The following is a 19002-nucleotide window of genomic DNA, read 5'->3' as shown; positions in this document are numbered from 1 at the left end:
ACATCAGAAACAACATACCAAACTGGATTGGAAATACATATTGTACAGGTATTATAGTTTATCTTATAAACTTTAAAAGCGCTCACACCCGAGATCAAGAGGGATACGATTCCGACAGTCGTCATCGCACCCGTCTAATATAATAACATGTCATAAACCAAACCCAGAAAATCCATTATCGATCAGATGCTCTATACATATTCAGAAAATACCATGTCAGACTTGGTGGCCCACTATTATAGTGGTGGGTACAATACGCACCCACTGCAGGCAAAGTGCTTGTCTTCTTTGACGGGATCCATTTCGCAATTTTATTGTCTTCTTTGACGGGATCCATTTCGCAATTTCCACGCAGTACACCTCGATGCCAGCGGACTTCGACCAGAATGCAATCAAGCGGCCAGGACTGGCCGCGACGGTCAGTGCGAACGATGTATCGGCATTGCTGAGTATGAGCGCCTCGCCTTCTTCGTCGTTCGAGCGTATTCGAATCGGGAAATGTCCACAAACACCTCGTTCACGCAGACCGCGAGAGACCATTACGCTCACGCCCCAGGAGATGCAAACTCTCAGCGCGGACGAAATACGCAAACGGAAGAACGCGGTTGCCGCGCAGCGTGCGCGGGACCACAAGGAACAACGCACGAGGGATTTGGAAGATATGGTGCGAGAACTCTGGAAGCGAGTGCAATATCTTGAGTCAGTGATCCAAGTACTGCACCCGAACGAGTCGATGGATGGTCTGTACAATCAATACGAACCCTACGCGGTGTCACGAACCATTCGTCCGCTGATCCGTGTGGATGATGAGAGCGGACGTTCGCCACCGTCAAGTAACATGAAGCAGCTGGCCTGGCTGCTGGTGCGGCCCTCGAAACGCTCAAATGATGATCACAACTGACCGTGTTGGTAGTGGGCCGTTCTAATTATCGTCGCTCGAAATGTGCTATGAAATAAAAACATGTAAGAATCGTTGCTGATGGGTCGATGAGACAAATAGGAGTAAAGCTGAACAAACCGAAGTACGTGGATCGCAAAAACAAGTAAACTGATCGAAAAGGTTAAATATTCGTGTGTGTTTTAAGACCAAAGGACGAATGAAAAAAGGCAAAAGTGCTTAGTACATTGTACACGTTGTGTTCGTTTTGCAAATGAAATTTGTGGAATTGATGATTTAGGAACTACAGGTCGTGGTAATAAAACAGAAATTAATTTTTATTATCCAAAAATTTTTAATTCAGAATTTTCTGGTAATTTAGTTGATTTATGTCCTGTAGGTGCTTTAACGTCAAAACCTTATACATTTAAAGCACGTTCATGGGAATTAAAAAAAAAAGAAGGTGTTGATATTTTAGATAGTATAGGTTCAAATATTAAAATTGATATTTTTAATAATGAAATTGTACGTATTTTACCTAAAACTAACTTTAATATTAATAAAGAATGGATTTCAAATAAGACAAGATATTTTTTCGATAGTTTAAAGTATCAACGATTAAAATATCCATTATTAAAAGATGATGAAAATAATTTTCATAAAATTTCATGGTTAGAAGCTTTAAATATAATTAATAAAAAATTAATAACTACTGATAGTTCTAAAATTAAAGGTATTATTGGTGATTTAACTGATTTAGAATCACTTTTTTTATTAAAAAAAAATTTAAATAAATTAGGAATTTTAAATATAAATTATGAACGTTTTTTAAATAATCAAAATTTTAAAATTAATTCAGATTTAACTTAAAAACAACCACGTAAACCGACTTGTTAATTATATTAACAAAAATTTAAAAGTCGAACAGCTTTTAAAAAAAGCTAAAACTGAAAGATTAAATGAATTAGTAGAAATTAAAAGTAATCGTGGAATTAGACAAAGTCAAGGATTACCCGTTAGAGGACAACGTACACATACAAATGCAAAAACTTCTAAAAAAATAAAAAAAATTTTTATTCAGAAACGTATTTCACGTAATAAACGTCCTTATTTCCAAACCAACTAATAAAACAATAATTATTAAAGGAATAAAATGTGCTATAAAAATAAAGCTATTAACATTTAACATAGTCCAAGCAAATCCTGCAATTACTTTTAATAAAGTATGTCCAGCCATCATATTTGCAAATAATCTTACAGGTAAACTAATAACACGAAAAATATATGAAACTAATTCAATAGGTACTAAAATAGGAACTAATGCTATACTTGCACCACTAGGTAATAATAAATTTAAAAAATTTAATTTATGTTTTTTTATACCAATTATGTTAAAACCTAAATAAATAGTTAATGCTAAAGTAAAAGTAATAATTAAATGACTAGTGTGTCTCCTCTTGGATCCTTAAAAAAACGTGAGAGATGCCAAAAAGATATTGGACCCGAAATGTACTGAAATAATCTTTTTATGTTCTTAAAAAAAATGTTTGTAGCCTGAGGGGGCTCTCAGGCATATTATTGGACAAATATGCGTTTTTGGGCCACTTATGTCAAACCGACACTCAAGTCTGACCACGTCCATGTAGCAAAGTGTGACGACTGGTGCGAGCACGGCGCAGAGGAACAGCGACGAGGAACGAGTCGCGTGGCGAGGAGCGAAGCGGAGGAGGGCGGCGAGAGTCCAACGATGGGGACTCGAAGGTAAGGCGTAGGAGGCAGTTGATGTGCCTCGAAGAAGGTAAATGGGAAAGTGAGATTGAAATGGTTAGTTGTTTGTCGGCTACAAGGAAGTGCTTGTTAGCATTCCCTTGGTATCCTATGTAAGTATATGCATTTCACTAAACTAGATTCTAAGTAGTCCTTGAGTCGAATCTTGAAGTACACCACGCTCGCTGCCGAGCGTGGTGTCTCTTGTTGATACGCCAGTGGCTTGATGTCGCGAGTGTCGCCGCTGTCGCCGCTGTCTCCGCCGTTCCAGCAGTCTTCTCCAATGTTCTTCATCAGCGCTTATGTTGCGTAAGTGCAACTTTAAGAGGGGGGTAATGTAATGGGCCCCTCCATTACATAAGTAGGTAGATTTCTTTACATAAGTAGGTGCATCAGCACACGACTAGCGTGTGCTGAAATGCTGTCATGCCATTGGCTGATATATGGGGAGCCAGACCCATTATTAGCCAATTGGACTATGACGTGTATTTGAGTGGCCAGGGCTGTGGCCTTGGTCCTAAAATAAAGCCAGAGTTGATTTTTCCTTAAACCTAAGACTCAGTCGTCCTATTGCGAGCTTCCTCAACACTATAGTTGTAACGGGGTACGTAGCACTAAGTGTACCCTGGTTACATGAAGTGTGACACTTCACACTTCAGGAGTATGACATGTCATACTCCGGGATATTTGGTACAAGGTACCAAGGTCATTCAAAACCAACCATTGGTTAAATGACATTGCATTTCTATAGGTAACTGATAGTTTGTATTAACCACAAACTTAACCTACCTATAAATATACTCAGTTTACAATCTACCTTATTTAGGTCACTTCGCTCTCTTTAATTAAAGAGGGGACCTGTGAACTGCCGCTCACTGAGAGTTTGTATACTCTCGGAAGATAACTTCCTCTAGCGCAAGGTGCTGTGTGACCCCGTCACACTTGGTAGCACTTGTAGTCAATCCACGCCATCGCGGGTAGACTACCTGAACCTCCGAAGTTCGTTGCCATGGATAGGAACGACTTCTCCCATATGAACGACTCTCAGTTCGAGTCGGTTCGGAAGATGGCAGGCATCTTCGGGATGGAGGCCCTGCAGAGCCTGGTGGTATCAACACCGGCTGAGCAGCTCGAGCGCGTCAATGCATTCGACGCGTACGAGCAGGGCCTCATCGCGCATGTGCGGGAGAACCTGCAGGCTCCGGCGGCGGAAGCAAACCCGCCTCACCCGAAGCCAATACGGCTGAAGGTAAAGCCGTATGAAGGGAAGGAAGGCGAGAACCTTCACTTCTGGGTCCGAGAAGTAGAGCTCGCGATGGACGCGGCTCTGATCTCGACCGAGCAACTGCGTGTTGCTTTTGCACTCTCCAACCTTAGCGGTCGTGCTAAGAGTTGGGTGTACACTCGGGAAGCGACATCCCCTGGATGTTTCACATCCTGGGCTCAGCTGTGCCAACAGCTCCGAGCCGCGTTCCTCCCGGCGAACTACGAGTACCGCCAGCGTTCGCGCTTCCTCGCGTGTAAACAAGGAAGACGCGAACTGCACGAGTATGTGCAAGAGATACGGGAGCTCACGGCGTCCCTAGTGGGAAACCCACTCAATGAACACATCAAGATGACTGTGTTCATGGACGGCCTTCGAGTGGGCCCCGCACGCACTCAGCTGTTCCGGGTGCAGGCAAGCACCCTTGAAGAGGCGATTCAAGTGGCTCTTCAAGAAGAGTACAGCCATCGCCAGGCGCGTACGCCGGCCTCAGCGTGGCCTGGGAGTTCCTTGTCGGCTCCCGGTCGAACAAGCCCCAACGGACCAGTTCCCATGGAACTCGGGTCCGCCGAACAGCGTGACATCCGCTGCTTCGGCTGTGGGAAGATGGGCCACTTCAAGCGCGACTGTCCCGCGGAAAGACTCCGCAGACGGTCCTTCCCCAAGCCCGTCCTCAAGGGTCGCTGGCAGAAGCCAGGATCCCGGGGACAGGGGAACGCAGGGAACCAGTAGGGGCGGGGCGCCCTACTGGGGAAGAACTAAGTCTTCGTGATGGGTGCGCGGGTGGCGCGTACCACGGGGACTTAGCCCCTGAGAGTCTTCGCACTCTCGAATCGGCGAAGAGCAGCGGCGGGTTGCTCGTAGTACACGGATGTGTACGGGGGTACGATCACCCCTTTAGAATCTTGATTGACTCTGGGGCGTCGAAGAATTTCGCACGCCGCCAGACGGTTGCTCGTAACAGCAACAAGTTGTCCGAAGCTTTGCGAGAAAGCAAGGGCAACGGGACGGTGTCAGTGCGACTGGCCGACGGGAAGGTCGTCACTGTCCCCAACGTCCAAGTGGATCTGGCTGTCAAGTTTGAAGACTTTGACAGCCTCGAACAGTTCACTGTTCTCGATATGGATCCATATGATATGATCCTGGGCATGCCCTGGCTTGAGAAGCACGAGCCCTGGATCGACTGGCGAGGCAAGGCAATCGGTGCCAGCCGCCCTGCGCAGTCCGATAGAGCATTGGTGAGTCATGTTCCCACCTCTGTCAGGACCCGGGGCGCCCGCGAGGGCTGCCAGGGTACCAAAGCATCCGGCAGATGCTTGGGAGTCGTCGACGTATATGACGACTCCGAGGATGTTTTGATGGTGGCCGCGCCCAGAAGAGGCGCCGGCCAAGTGGGTAACTTAGGTCCACAGGCGGGTAACTTAGTTCCGCAGACAGCTGCAGCTGTCATGAACACTGAGAACAGCGTGTTCAGAGTGGGTAACAGAGTTCCACTCACGGTCGCCCAGACCATAACTGAAGAGGAAGACGTCGGATACGCTTCCTGTGTGAGTAACACAGTGCCACACGCGGTCGCCCAGACCTTAACTGAAGAGGAAGGCGTTGAACACGCTTCCTGTGTGGGTAACACAGTGCCACACGCGGTCGCCCAGACCTTAACTGAAGAGGAAGGCGTTGAACACGCTTCCTGTGTGGGTACAACAGTACCACACGAGGCCACGAGTGCCTCGGATGTCGTAGCGACGACATCCCTAGACGTGGGCAGCAAAGCTCCCCGTCACAGAAGCCGTCGGCAAAGACGCCGCCGCCGCCTCAAGTCGGATCCGAACTTCGTTCCGATCGACGTCGCTTCAAGCGACTCGGAGTCCAGGGCCCGGGCTCCTCCGACAAGGCCGGTGGAAGAGTGTTATCACATCTTCGATAGCGAGACGGGTTTACCCGTCAAGGCATCTGGTGTCCACTTGGAACCGTTGCCAGAGGTTGCAGAGATACTGAACCTCGAGGAAATGACGGCTGAGTCTTTCCTGGCCAACCTCAAGGCTGGAGAGATTGCTGAGATGGTACTCATGAGACCTGAGACCACTCAGGAGGAGCTGAACTCCTCCTCTGTATTGGACGAGAACGTCCTGGAAGACATGAACAAGCAGCGTCAGGCGCGCTTGGGTTCTGAGATTCTCAAGAACCCCAAGGATCCGGTGTATCCTTTGGTGACGGAGTATGCGGACGTGGTGAACAAACACCCACCGACCCAACTCCCACCGGATCGAGGCGTACGGCACGAGATTGATCTCGTGCCCGGCACAAAGTATTGTGTCACGAGGCAATGGCCTCTCTTCGCGAACAGTGCGAGGTCATTGATGCCTTCTTCGCCGCGAAAGCGAAGGCAGGCATGGTGCGGGAGTCGAAATCCCCGCACTCGACGCCGACTTTCTGCGTTCGTAAGCCGAACGGAAAGTGGCGTCTGGTTCACGCTTATAACAAGCTGAACAACGCAACGGTGCCGGCCCAAACACCGATCCCACGAAAGGATGTGTTGTTGAACAACATGGCCGGGAGCGTACTGTACAGTGCGCTGGATTTGGTAGACGGATACTACCAAATCCTGATGCGAGAGAGTGACATCCCGCTCACCGCGGTAAGCACTCCAAGCGGCATGCTTTGGGAGTGGCTCGTCATGCCGCAGGGCTTGTCTAACGCCCCGGCGACGTTCAATCGCCTGGTGACGCAATTGTTCCGCCCTTTGCGTACCTTCGTACAGACGTACTTCGACGACATTTTCGTCCATAGCCGTGCCGAGGGAGGCAAGACGGCCATGGAGGTGCATCTAGGACACCTCCGTCGAGTGTTGGACGTGATGCGAGCGAACAAGCTCTACGCCAACATCGACAAGTGCGTTTTCGCGTCACCAGAGATCAAAGTTCTCGGTTGCTTCGTAAGCAACGTGGGCGTTCGGGCTGACCCAGACAAGGTCAAGGCCATAGCAGCATGGCCGACGCCCCGATCCCAGAAGGATCTTCGAAAGTGGTTGGGTTTGGCCAACTACCTTCACAAGTACAGCGCTGGGTACGCGGGCTTCGCTAAGCCTTTGTCGAGCCTCCTTCAGAAGGACGTCGACTGGCGCTGGGAGCAAGAGCACCAGGATGCTTTTGACAGCATCAAGGCCAGTCTCCAAGAGGCCCCTGTCCTGGCTCTGCCGGACGAGACGAAGCCGTTTAGCGTCGTCTGCGATGCCTCCGATTACGCCATCGGGTGTGCATTGCTGCAGGACGACACGGCTGGACAGGAACGAGTCATCTCATTCCAGTCCAGGCAGCTCAAAGCCGCCGAGCGGAACTACCCTGTCCATGACAAGGAGCTCCTGGCAATGAAATATGCCCTTGTGAAGTTCCGTGTTCACCTTCTGGGCTCTACGCCCTTTGTGATCTACACAGACCACGCGTCCTTGAGGACGGCGACTAACTCGCCTCACCTCTCCCAACGGATGGCGAGGTGGCTGTCCTTCTTCGCGGAATATAACTTCCGCGTCGAGTACAAGCCGGGCAAGCTCAACGTGCTTGCGGACGCCCTCTCTAGGCGTCCCGACTATGAGTTGGCCCACATCACGCGGGTGACAACGGATCTATATGATCGGATACGCATGGCGTATCGGGACGATGAGGCTGTCGCGCCTATCGTCAAGTTCCTTAAGGCCGGAACGAGCGCGAAGTCCGACTGGCTCTCGTCGCGACAGCGCTCACGGCTCCACCGATATGAGTTGAAGGAGGGCCTCCTCTATTATCGGGTGGAGCCCACTAATCCTCCACGGGTGGTCGTACCCAACGACGAGGATCTGAAGTTCGACATCCTCGCGGAGGCGCATGACGCGCCCTCCAGCGGCCACTTGGGCCGCGAGAAGACCTTTCCGTCGGTCTCTCAGTCCTTCTGGTGGACCCACATGTACAAGTGGGTCGCCCGGTACGTCAAGACATGTGAAACATGTCAGCGGGTTAAACCCGCAGGGCACTCTTCGGCTCCACTACAGAGCCTGCCCGTACCGGCTGATTGTTGGAAGTCGATGAGTCTTGACTTCATCTTTGGGCTTCCCGCCGACGGACACGGCAACACCGGAATTTTGGTGTTCGTGTGTCGGCTGAGCAAGATGGTACATCTTGCTCCCGTTCCCGTCACTGTGACGGGCGAACAAACCGCAAGGTTGTTCGTCGATGGCGTGTTCCGCTATCACGGTCTCCCGGAGACGATTGTCTCGGACCGAGACCCGCGGTTCACTGCTGCGTTTTGGAAAGCGCTGTTCCCTTTACTGGGAACTCGTCTGCAGATGTCCACTGCGGATCATCCGCAGACAGACGGCCAAACAGAGCGCGTCAATCGAGTGCTCGAGGACACTCTGCGCAGTGTGTGCGCGGCAGCGCCACGTACGTGGTCGACGCAGCTTCCAGTTGTTGAGTTTGCGCTCAACAACGCGGTGCACGCGTCCACGGGGTTCACGCCGTTCTACTTGAACGGCTTCCGCCACCCCAGAGTGCCTCTCACTCTTCGAGGAAACACTGACTCCTCTATTCTAAGTGGGGGAGAGGCTCGGAAAGCCCTTTCCTCCCAGGTCTCGGATGTGAGGCCAGTTTCGCTGCGGAAACAGGTGGAATCCTTTATGGATACCAAGCTGAACATTGTCAGCAGGGTCCGCGATGCCATGGCAGCGGCCCAAGATAAACAAAAGGAGTACTCGGACAAACAAGGAAGAGGAAACTTAAGTATATTTGAGATTGGTGACTTAGTGTTACTAGACACGAGGAACCTACCTCTAGACACTGTTAGCTCTGTCGGCAGCAACAAGCTGAAGCACCGCTTCATCGGACCTTTTGCAGTCCTGGCCAGACATGGTGCGTCGTACACCATCGACCTTCCAAAGTCAATGACGACGCACCCGACGTTCTATGTCGGACGTCTTAAGCGGTACTTTGACCCGCAGGGGGTTGCTGACTCGCAGACCCCCCTTGACCCAGCTCCTCGAAGCGAGGGCCGGTCACAGTCGTCGACGAGGGCGTCGGAGCAGGCACCCAAGCCTCGGTCGGGACGGCAAGGCTGCGGTCAAGACCGTACGCCGGAGGGTCTCCATACGAACGGACCCCGGCGCCATACGCCGAGTACGCTGAGTACGCCGGGTACGCACCATACGCGTACGTCTGGGAGTGTGCCGCAGGCGGCTCCGGACGTGGCAACAAAGCCTCGATCCGTCGGATCATGCGAAAGGCCTCGTCCAGATCGGACGAAGAGGCCCGGCGGTCCACCCGCAGGTGCAGGCTCGCGACCTCTCGCTCCACCAGGTCCAGGCGACCCGCAAGACGAGCGAGCTCGCCCTGATTCCCGGCCTGGGCGGCAGCATTACCGCCAGTCCCAAGGCCAAGTGCAATCTCAAGCACGAGGAGACGTTGACGGAGGCGGTCAACCTCAGGGTCCCGTGTCGGACCCGCAGTCGGAGCACTCGAACGAGAGTGGCTCTCGGGAGGCGCCGAGTACTCGTACTCGTACGAGGGCACCTCCGCCCCTGCTTGACCGGAATGGAGAAGTCCACTTCCACGTGGAGCGGATCCTCCAGGAGCAACGGTGTCGCGGGAAGCGACAGCTCCTCGTGAAGTGGAGGGGTTATGCCCACTCCGAGAACTCGTGGGAGCCGATTGAACGGCTCCTGATTGACTGCCCGAAGGCTGTCGCAATCTGGGAACAGAAGCGGCGGCAGCTTCATAAGTAGTCCGGGGCTTCTTGCCCGAACGGGGTACGGATGATGAATACATACCGTACCCGCGCTCATCGTGAGCGCTAGAAGCCGCGCGCTTCAGGATGTCCCTTGGCAGCATACGCTTGCTGATCAAGTGGGCAAACCTCACACGAAGATCACGCTGGTCCAGGATGTGGGACAGCTGCTGATCTTCATGGAGTTCCCATAACTCCGTGGGCGAGTACTTGAGAGTCTCCACCCACGCCCAGAACATGTCCTCACAAGAACTCCATGTGGGACAGTTCTCGGGCATAACCCAGGGGTATCCCCAAACAGGATAGAGACCACCCCGGGTCTCGGGCTTCTTACGACAAGTCGTGAAGTCCTTAAGGGGAATGCGGTGTGGCGCGAGAAGCACACACCGAGCAGCCTCCACGTTGTCGACGAACAACTGTTCTTTCTGAACAAGGGCTCGTTCATAGATGCCCCTAGAAGTGTGGCCGCCCACAAGGCCACGAGGAGCGACGAGAAGCTCTAAGAAGAGGTCAGCCCCAGAGCTCTCCTCGGGAGGCCAATATTCTCTTGAGTTGATGGTAGCTCCCTGGCTGACGGGTGCCGCCACCGAACCCCCACGCACACGCTGGGCAGCTTGGAAATCCTCCTGCTGCTGGTCGAGGTCATTCGAGACCTCCCGGGGCTCAACAATGGCACCCTCCTCTTCCTCTTCTTCCTCCTTCTCCTCCTCTTCATCCGAGGAGCCGAAGAGACTCTGATAGGAGCGTCGAGTCTCCTTCTCCTCGCGGAGTGGAGACTTAGAGGCGGTACGCTTCTTTGAGGGCTTGGCGCCTTCGGCTTTAGAGGCCTTAGCGCGCGCAAGACCCTCGGCAAGCGAGAGACGTTTGCGAGGACTCCCTTCCTCATCGCCACCGGCTTTGGGAGTGCCCTTAGCCTTAACGGCCGGACTCTCAGAGCGCACAGAGGTCCTGGGATAGTGATCACCGTGATCACTAGCGGACGACTGCACGCTGTCTTCTTTGTGCTCACTGGGCACTGGGCTGTGCCCTCCCACAGAGCCCGCAGGAGCATCATGAGTGCTCTCGGACTCGGCATCGTCCTCACTGCCCGAGTTGAACTCACGTTCTACGAACCGAGGGTTCGGACGATTGTCTGAAGACGAGGGCGACGGACTGCGGCGCCTGCTTGCGCGCTTGTCCGCAGCCGCGTCACCCGAGGATCCGATAGCCTCGGAGGCCACCTGAGTAGCCTCCTTAAGTGCAGAGCCTTTGCCGTGAGGCTTAGTGCTCTTGGCCTGCGCCTTACCGGCTGCAGCCTTGGAGCGTGTCTTAGCACCGCTCTTAGCAGTGCCACGAGGCATGTTAACGGTCGAAGTGGAGACCTTGACGAAGAGCGCACAGGTTGCTGCTCGAGGCTCTAACTGTAAAGTGAGCCTCCGCCGCGCTCGCGCGGCCGAGTCGATGGTTTTCGACTTTGAGAATGAGAGTTTGTGACGAACATCTCTTCATTCTGATTGGTCGGTAAACCGAACCTAAGTGGGGGAGGATGTAACGGGGTACGTAGCACTAAGTGTACCCTGGTTACATGAAGTGTGACACTTCACACTTCAGGAGTATGACATGTCATACTCCGGGATATTTGGTACAAGGTACCAAGGTCATTCAAAACCAACCATTGGTTAAATGACATTGCCTTTCTATAGGTAACTGATAGTTTGTATTAACCACAAACTTAACCTACCTATAAATATACTCAGTTTACAATCTACCTTATTTAGGTCACTTCGCTCTCTTTAATTAAAGAGGGGACCTGTGAACTGCCGTTCACTGAGAGTTTGTATACTCTCGGAAGATAACTTCCTCTAGCGCAAGGTGCTGTGTGACCCCGTCACAGTCTGCATGGCCGCTCATTGGCAACTTAAGAAGACAGTTGACAGTCAGCAAAGACAAGTAGAAAGGAAATAGAAGAAAGTAGGACGCATTGGTACCAACGTCATGGCCATCGCTAGCTGTGACGTTGGTGCGTCATTACATCCTCCCGGACTTGACTTATCGTTGACGCTTGTTGAAGTCGGAAACGAGAGCCTTCCAATGCGACACATGGCGGATGTCTTTTTCGCGCTCCCAGGTTGCTTCGGGATCTGGCAATCCGTGCCATTTCACAAGCCATTCAGGTTTGCGATTGAATTGACGCTTGCGATGAGGCTTCTCGATGATGTGCATCGTTGCGCCAGTGTCGTCGTCAATAATCAGTCTTGAGGCCTTTGGGATAGGACGAGTCTTAAAAACGCGACGGATTTTCAACTTAATGACTCAACATGTCCACATTGAACGTGGAGCTCAGACGACTCATGCTTCGCGGAAGATTCAACTTGGCCACATTCGGGTTGATCATTTTCACAACCTCGAATGATCCAATCTTGCGAGCAGCGAGCTTAGCTCGTTTCCCATCAATGTCTTGAGTCACATGGGCGGAAGGAATGCGACGTGTATCCAGCATGACTAAGTCTCCTTCCTTGAACGTGATCGATGATCGCTTCTTGTCATAGTACTTCTTCTGACGTTCTTGGGCTTGAAGAAGATGCTTCTTTGCCAAATCAATGATCTCTTGGCGTTTGTCTTGAAGCTGTTTCGCATATTCAATAATTCCACGCTGAATTTGAGTCATGGTACTGGGATTGCTCAAAGGATACAACGGATTCCGTTCCTTGCGTCCAGTATCAACTTCCAAGGGCGACGTACCGGTAGATGCGCTGACGAGAGTAGCATGAGCGTACTCAATCGTTCCGAGATTATCCGACCAATCACGTCCGTGGTACGATATCATGCAGCGTAGAGCGTCTTCCAGAATCTGGCGTTCGGTTTGTCCATCGGCTTGGGCACGATAGGAAGTTGCCATGTGCAGACGAATTCCCATTAGCTTAGCCAAGGATGACCAGAACTTGGAGCCGAACTTGGAATCTCGATCGCTGATGATGATCGATGGTAAACCGTGATGGCGAACAACGCAATCAAAGAAGTGATACGCAGTCTTCTCTGCATCATCAGTCCGGCTGCACGCACGATACTTCGGGCGCTTGGACAACTTGTCGACAACAGTCAAGATTGCATCAAAACCATTGGAATCAGGTAATCCAGTGATAAAATCCATAGAGACGACAGACCAGCATTCCTCAGGAATCGGAATGGGAATCATCTTGCCATTCTTGCGAGCATTGCTGTGTTTCCAGCGAGTGCAAGTTTCACAACATTCCACATAATCGCGAACGTCTTGGTCCAAGGTGGGTCAATGATACCATTGCGAAATGCGAAGGTACGTTCGATGAGCTCCAGGATGAGCAGCAATATTGGAGTCATGGAAGCAAGAGATGATGGAAGTTCGAAGATGATTGTCCCGAGTAAACGGAATACACAAGCGCATCATCGTCTGATACTTGCGGAAACGTAAACAATTTTGTCTGACAAATGGTTGTTCCGGGTGCTTAAAACGATCTCCGTAGTCTGGGCAATTGCGATAATCAGCAGCGAATTCTCTGCTAATCGAATCAGACCAACCGAGCGAGCTCTGAGCTTGTTGGGTCACATTGGTGGCCACAACAACATTCTCAGCCGCAGCGACGGTACGTGGGGCTTTCACTGGTACATGTCGGTAAGCTTGAGTTAAGGTCGGAACAGGGCGCGTGTAGTAACCAGCAGCAACATCCTCCCCACGAAATTGAGGGCGAGAAGGGGGTCGAACCAAATGATGGTTAAGACTGCGGTAGTCGGTAATAACGCGTCGATTCGTCAGGTTTCGAGCTGCACGGGTATGGCAGCGCGTGGTACACTGATGGAACGAAACGTATTGAATGCATGCTCTGAAGATTGACGCGACAGCGCATCGGCAACCACATTGAGGTGTCCCTTAACGTGATGAAACTTGAACGTAAACTGTGCGAAAACCGCTAATAGCGAGCTAATTTCGCTGAAACCTTCGGGTGGTGCAAAAACCATTTGCAAGCAGTGTTGTCCGTGTAGATATCAAATTCACGACCATATAGGTAGTGACGCCACTTGTCTAACGCTAATTTAATAGCGAAGAGTGCTTTCTCGTGTGTTGGCCAATTAATCTCGTAGAGACCAAGTTTCTTCGAGAAGAAGGCTATCGGATGATCTTGACCGGAACGAACTTGAGAGATAACGCCACCAACACAGAAGCCAGAGGCATCTGCTGTCACGATGAAACGTTTCTCGTAATCCGGTAACTGCAACACGGGTGCTTCTTGAAGAGCGGATTTGAATTCCTCAAACGAACGCGTCTGTTCTGGACCCCAGCTCCAGACATGTGCTTTCTTGACAAGAGAACCAAGAGGCAACGCAATAATGGCGTAATCACGGATAAAGCGACGGTAATAACCTGCGAGACCCAAAAAGCTTTGTAGCTGCTTTAGGTTTAGTGGCGTAGGCCACTTTGTAATCGCTTCAATCTTGCAAGTATCAACAGCAAGTCCTTTGGCAGAAATCGTATGGCCGAGAAACTTAACTTCGGACTGGCCAAAGTGACACTTCGAGAGATGACAGAGCCAATTCTCACGACGTAGAACCTCGAAGAGAGTTTGAAGATGCTCAACATGTTCTTCCAGACTGGTGGAAAAGACACAAATGTCATCCAAGTAGACAACAGTGAATCGGTACTAAGAGTACCCTCATGAGGCGAGACCAAACGCCAGGCATACCGGCCAATCCCATAGGAGCTACACACCACTGGTAAGTTTCAGCGTATGTGCGAAAGGCGGTATACTTGCGACCCTTGAGCGCGATACGCATCTGGTGATATCCTTGAGCCAAATCTAGAACTGAAAAGATGACACTACCAGACATCTGATCGAAGCGTTCGTCGATGCGAGGCAGTGGAATCTTTGGAACAATCGACTGCGAGTTCACATAGCGATAGTCGATGACCCAACGGATAGGCAAGGTCGAGTCTCCAGAGCAAGACAGCTGATGTCCAGAAGTAGGATCTTTCTTTGGAATCCCAAAGATGTTGGACACCCAAGGAGAATCAGAAACTTCGATCCATCCTTTCTTCAGCTTCTCTGCAACGAAGAGATCCAGTGCATCCTGCTCAACCTTAGACAGGCGGAACGGAGCACGGCTACTTGGAACAGCATCAGGTTTCATGTGGAGTTCGAAATTCACACGACGTGAAGGCGGTAAGCCATCCGGTAAAGTTTCCGAAAAGACGTCAGTAAAACACTTCAATAAGTGAGTGATTGGAACAGGAGTCGCCTCACTAACTGGCGTGACCGCACAAATCTTGACACGGTACACTTCCTTGTACACATGTTTCTTCACATTACGTTTAAAGGCAACAGCAGCAATCTACACAGCTGCTTGACTAGAAATCGTTGATGGAGGTGCACAAGACACACTTGGAAACGAAATCTCATGCGAACGCCAATTGATACATGGCTGAAACTTGGTAAACCAAGGTTTTCCCAAGATGACATCATGGGCAGATCCAAGTGACCATTCCATGACTTGAAGTTTGCGGAAACGGTAGCGACCGAATTCAATAGTCGCTTGACCTTTCTTCACAGAACGCGCTTTTGTAGAAGTTCCATTGAACCGAGTGACTTGTGAGACACCAGACGTAGCGGTGTTAGCGACTAACCCTGGGCGAACAACATTGCACGTAGCACCACTGTCGTACATGATGACGACAGGTTTCCCATCACAAGTCCCTTGTTTACGAATGAGCTCGTTCTCACGATGCATGGACGACAAGGTGGACGTGGAAATCTCTTCCACTTCAACAACCTCAACCTCGTCATCGGAACGGGTCATAGACGCTCGTTCAGCAGCAGCAGCAGTTGTAGGAGGAGAAGAATTAAAGTTCGCGGCAGATTGCTCGTGACGGTTCTTTCGAGCATACTTCTCCTTGTTCTTCAACTTGAAGCACTGCTCAATGACATGACCAGACTTCTTGCAGTAACGACATCGCTTGTTAGACGACGAAGAAGAAGCAGAACGGCGATTTCTAGTACTCCCTGAGTCAATTTTCATTGGCTCGGGTTCGTTCTCCTGAACACGCATAGGCGTGGCTTGCTTTTGGTGCGAATTGTTGTTGAACTGAGAGCGTGATCGGGCCTGCGAAAAGAACGGTGGACGATAGTTCTTATCGCGGACATGATGCGATCGTTCATACTCCAAAGCAATCTTCATTGTCTGCGACACTGTTGTACATCGACGATATTGCACCTCTTCGCGCGGAGGACTGACTAGTTCACGTGTGAAGTAAGTGATCTTGTCCAACTCACTCATGCCTGTCACTTGCATGATGGCTTCACGGAAGCGAGAGATGTAATCTTCCAAGCTAGAGCAATTTTTCTGCTTGAGCGCGTACAATTGATCACGCAAACGCTCTTGCAAATCCGGAGGCACAAATTCATCGGTCAACCGGGCCATAAGGTCCTACATGTCCTTGATATCACGCTTGTTCAGCGTGTACCAAGCGGCAGCATTTCCCTTAACGTTCGCAGAAGTAATGACCAAAACTCGAGAACTTTGGTTGTCGTTTTGCCAATCGATATTTTTGGCATCAAAGTACTGAGCAAGTTGCTCAACGTACAAATCAACAGATTCTCCCATCATGCCATGAAATTCAGGCAGACGGATACCTTCCACCTTCACTTCACGCTTACTCATGGCTTCAAGCAGTTGTTGCTGCTTGTCAACCATTTCGATGAGTTTCTGCGTGATAGCATCAGTAGACCATCCTTGAGGATTTAAGGAAGTCATATTTGATTGTCGAAAAATTTAGCGATGAAGTGCCGAAAAAGGAAGTCGGGGACAGGTGGACAGCGACGATGGGTGCAGGTATTGAAATGATCCGGTTCTTATAGACCAGACACTTACAGTACACACGCAATCAACGATAACGCTGATGAGGGATGCGACGTTAGGTACGGGTACTAACTGGATCCGGTTCTTATAGACCAGACGCTTAGTGCAGTACACACGCAAAAATTCCAAACGGCAAGCCGTATGAAATGAGGTCGCAACGAAGAAATCCGACGAATGTGGAGGCGAAGAATGACGACACACGCTTAACGAGCGGCTTTCCACGTGTCGCGTAGCGAATAGAGAATGAAGAACCCCCTTCCGGACGAAAAACAGCAAGTGCTACCAGATGTGACGACTGGTGAGAGCACGGCGCAGAGGAACAGCGACGAGAAACGAGTCGCGTGGCGAGGAGCGAAGCGGAGGAGGGCGGCGAGAGTCCAACGATGGGGACTCGAAGGTAAGGCGTAGGAGGCAGTTGATGTGCCTCGAAGAAGGTAAATGGGAAAGTGAGATTGAAATGGTTAGTTGTTTGTCGGCTACGAGGAAGTGCTTGTTAGCATTCCTTTGGTATCCTATGTAAGTATATGCATTTCACTAAACTAGATTCTAAGTAGTTCTTGAGTCGAATCTTGAAGTAGCGTAGCGTAGTAGTGAGCCGCGGTTCATTTGAACCGGGTCAGAATCTCCATAGTAAATTCAAATGAAAAAGAATGACTGTCATTGAAGTCGACTCACTAACGGGCGTGACCGCACAAATCTTGACACGGTACACTTCCTTGTACACATGTTTCTTCACATTACGTTTAAAGTTAACAGCAGCAATCTCCACAGCTAATTGACTAGCAATCGTTGATGGAGATGCACAAGACACACTTGGAAACGAAATCTCATGCGAACGCCAATTGATACATGGCTGAAACTTGGTAAACCAAGGTTTTCCCAAGATGACATCATGGGCAGATCCAAGTGACCATTCCATGACTTGAAGTTTGCGGAAACGGTAGCGACCGAATTCAATAGTCGCTTGACCTTTCTTCACAGAACGCGCTTTTGTAGAAGTTCCATTGAACCGAGTGACTTGTGAGACACCAGACGTAGCGGTGTTCCATCGTGCCATGAAATTCAGGCAGACGGATACCTTCCACCTTCACTTCACGCTTACTCATGGCTTCAAGCAGTTGTTGCTGCTTGTCAACCATTTCGATGAGTTTCTGCGTGATAGCATCAGTAGACCATCCTTGAGGATTCAAGGAAGTCATATTTGATTGTCGAAAAATTCAGCGATGAAGTGCCGAAAAAGGAAGTCGGGGACAGGTGGACAGCGACGATGGGTGCAGGTATTGAAATGATCCGGTTCTTATAGACCAGACACTTACAGTACACACGCAATCAACGATAACGCTGATGAGGGATGCGACGTTAGGTACGGGTACTAACTGGATCCGGTTCTTATAGACCAGACGCTTAGTGCAGTACACACGCAAAAATTCCAAACGGCAAGCCGTATGAAATGAGGTCGCAACGAAGAAATCCGACGAATGTGGAGGCGAAGAATGACGACACACGCTTAACGAGCGGCTTTCCACGTGTCGCGTAGCGAATAGAGAATGAAGAACCCCCTTCCGGACGAAAAACAGCAAGTGCTACCAGATGTGACGACTGGTGAGAGCACGGCGCAGAGGAACAGCAACGAGAAACGAGTCGCGTGGCGAGGAGCGAAGCGGAGGAGGGCGGCGAGAGTCCAACGATGGGGACTCGAAGGTAAGGCGTAGGAGGCAGTTGATGTGCCTCGAAGAAGGTAAATGGGAAAGTGAGATTGAAATGGTTAGTTGTTTGTCGGCTACGAGGAAGTGCTTGTTAGCATTCCTTTGGTATCCTATGTAAGTATATGCATTTCACTAAACTAGATTCTAAGTAGTCCTTGAGTCGAATCTTGAAGTAGCGTAGCGTAGTAGTGAGCCGCGGTTCATTTGAACCGGGTCAGAATCTCCATAGTAAATTCAAATGAAAAAGAATGACTGTCATTGAAGTCGACTCACTAACGGGCGTGACCGCACAAATCTTGACACGGTACACTTCCTTGTACACATGTTTCTTCACATTACGTTTAAAGGCAACAGCAGCAATCTACACAGCTGCTTGACTAGAAATCGTTGATGGAGGTGCACAAGACACACTTGGAAACGAAATCTCATGCGAACGCCAATTGATACATGGCTGAAACTTGGTAAACCAAGGTTTTCCCAAGATGACATCATGGGCAGATCCAAGTGACCATTCCATGACTTGAAGTTTGCGGAAACGGTAGCGACCGAATTCAATAGTCGCTTGACCTTTCTTCACAGAACGCGCTTTTGTAGAAGTTCCATTGAACCGAGTGACTTGTGAGACACCAGACGTAGCGGTGTTCCATCGTGCCATGAAATTCAGGCAGACCGGATACCTTCCACCTTTACTTCAAGCTTTTCTTCATGGCTCCAAGGCAGGTGGTGCTGCTTTTTCAACCATTTTGATAAGTTTCTCCGTGATAGAATCAGTAGAC

General features: G+C 50.3%; 1 protein-coding gene across 1 annotated transcript; it reads left to right on the top strand.

The window, feature by feature from the left end:
- Nucleotides 1-318: 318 nt before the first annotated feature.
- On the top strand, nucleotides 319-1286 carry PITG_02328 (uncharacterized protein; the record flags this gene model as incomplete). Its single annotated transcript, XM_002907221.1, has 2 exons — nucleotides 319-862; nucleotides 1278-1286. 2 exons carry the CDS (start codon nucleotides 365-367, stop codon nucleotides 1284-1286), a joined length of 507 nt encoding a protein of 168 aa, XP_002907267.1.
- Between the last annotated feature and the right edge of the window lie 17716 nt (nucleotides 1287-19002).

The sequence above is a fragment of the Phytophthora infestans genome, genomic scaffold (assembly GCF_000142945.1).
Source record: "Phytophthora infestans T30-4 supercont1.3 genomic scaffold, whole genome shotgun sequence".
Classification (NCBI taxonomy): Eukaryota; Oomycota; class Peronosporomycetes; order Peronosporales; family Peronosporaceae; genus Phytophthora; species Phytophthora infestans.
The sequence above is the reverse complement of the archived record's forward strand: the minus strand, read 5'-3'. Positions and strand labels throughout refer to the sequence as shown.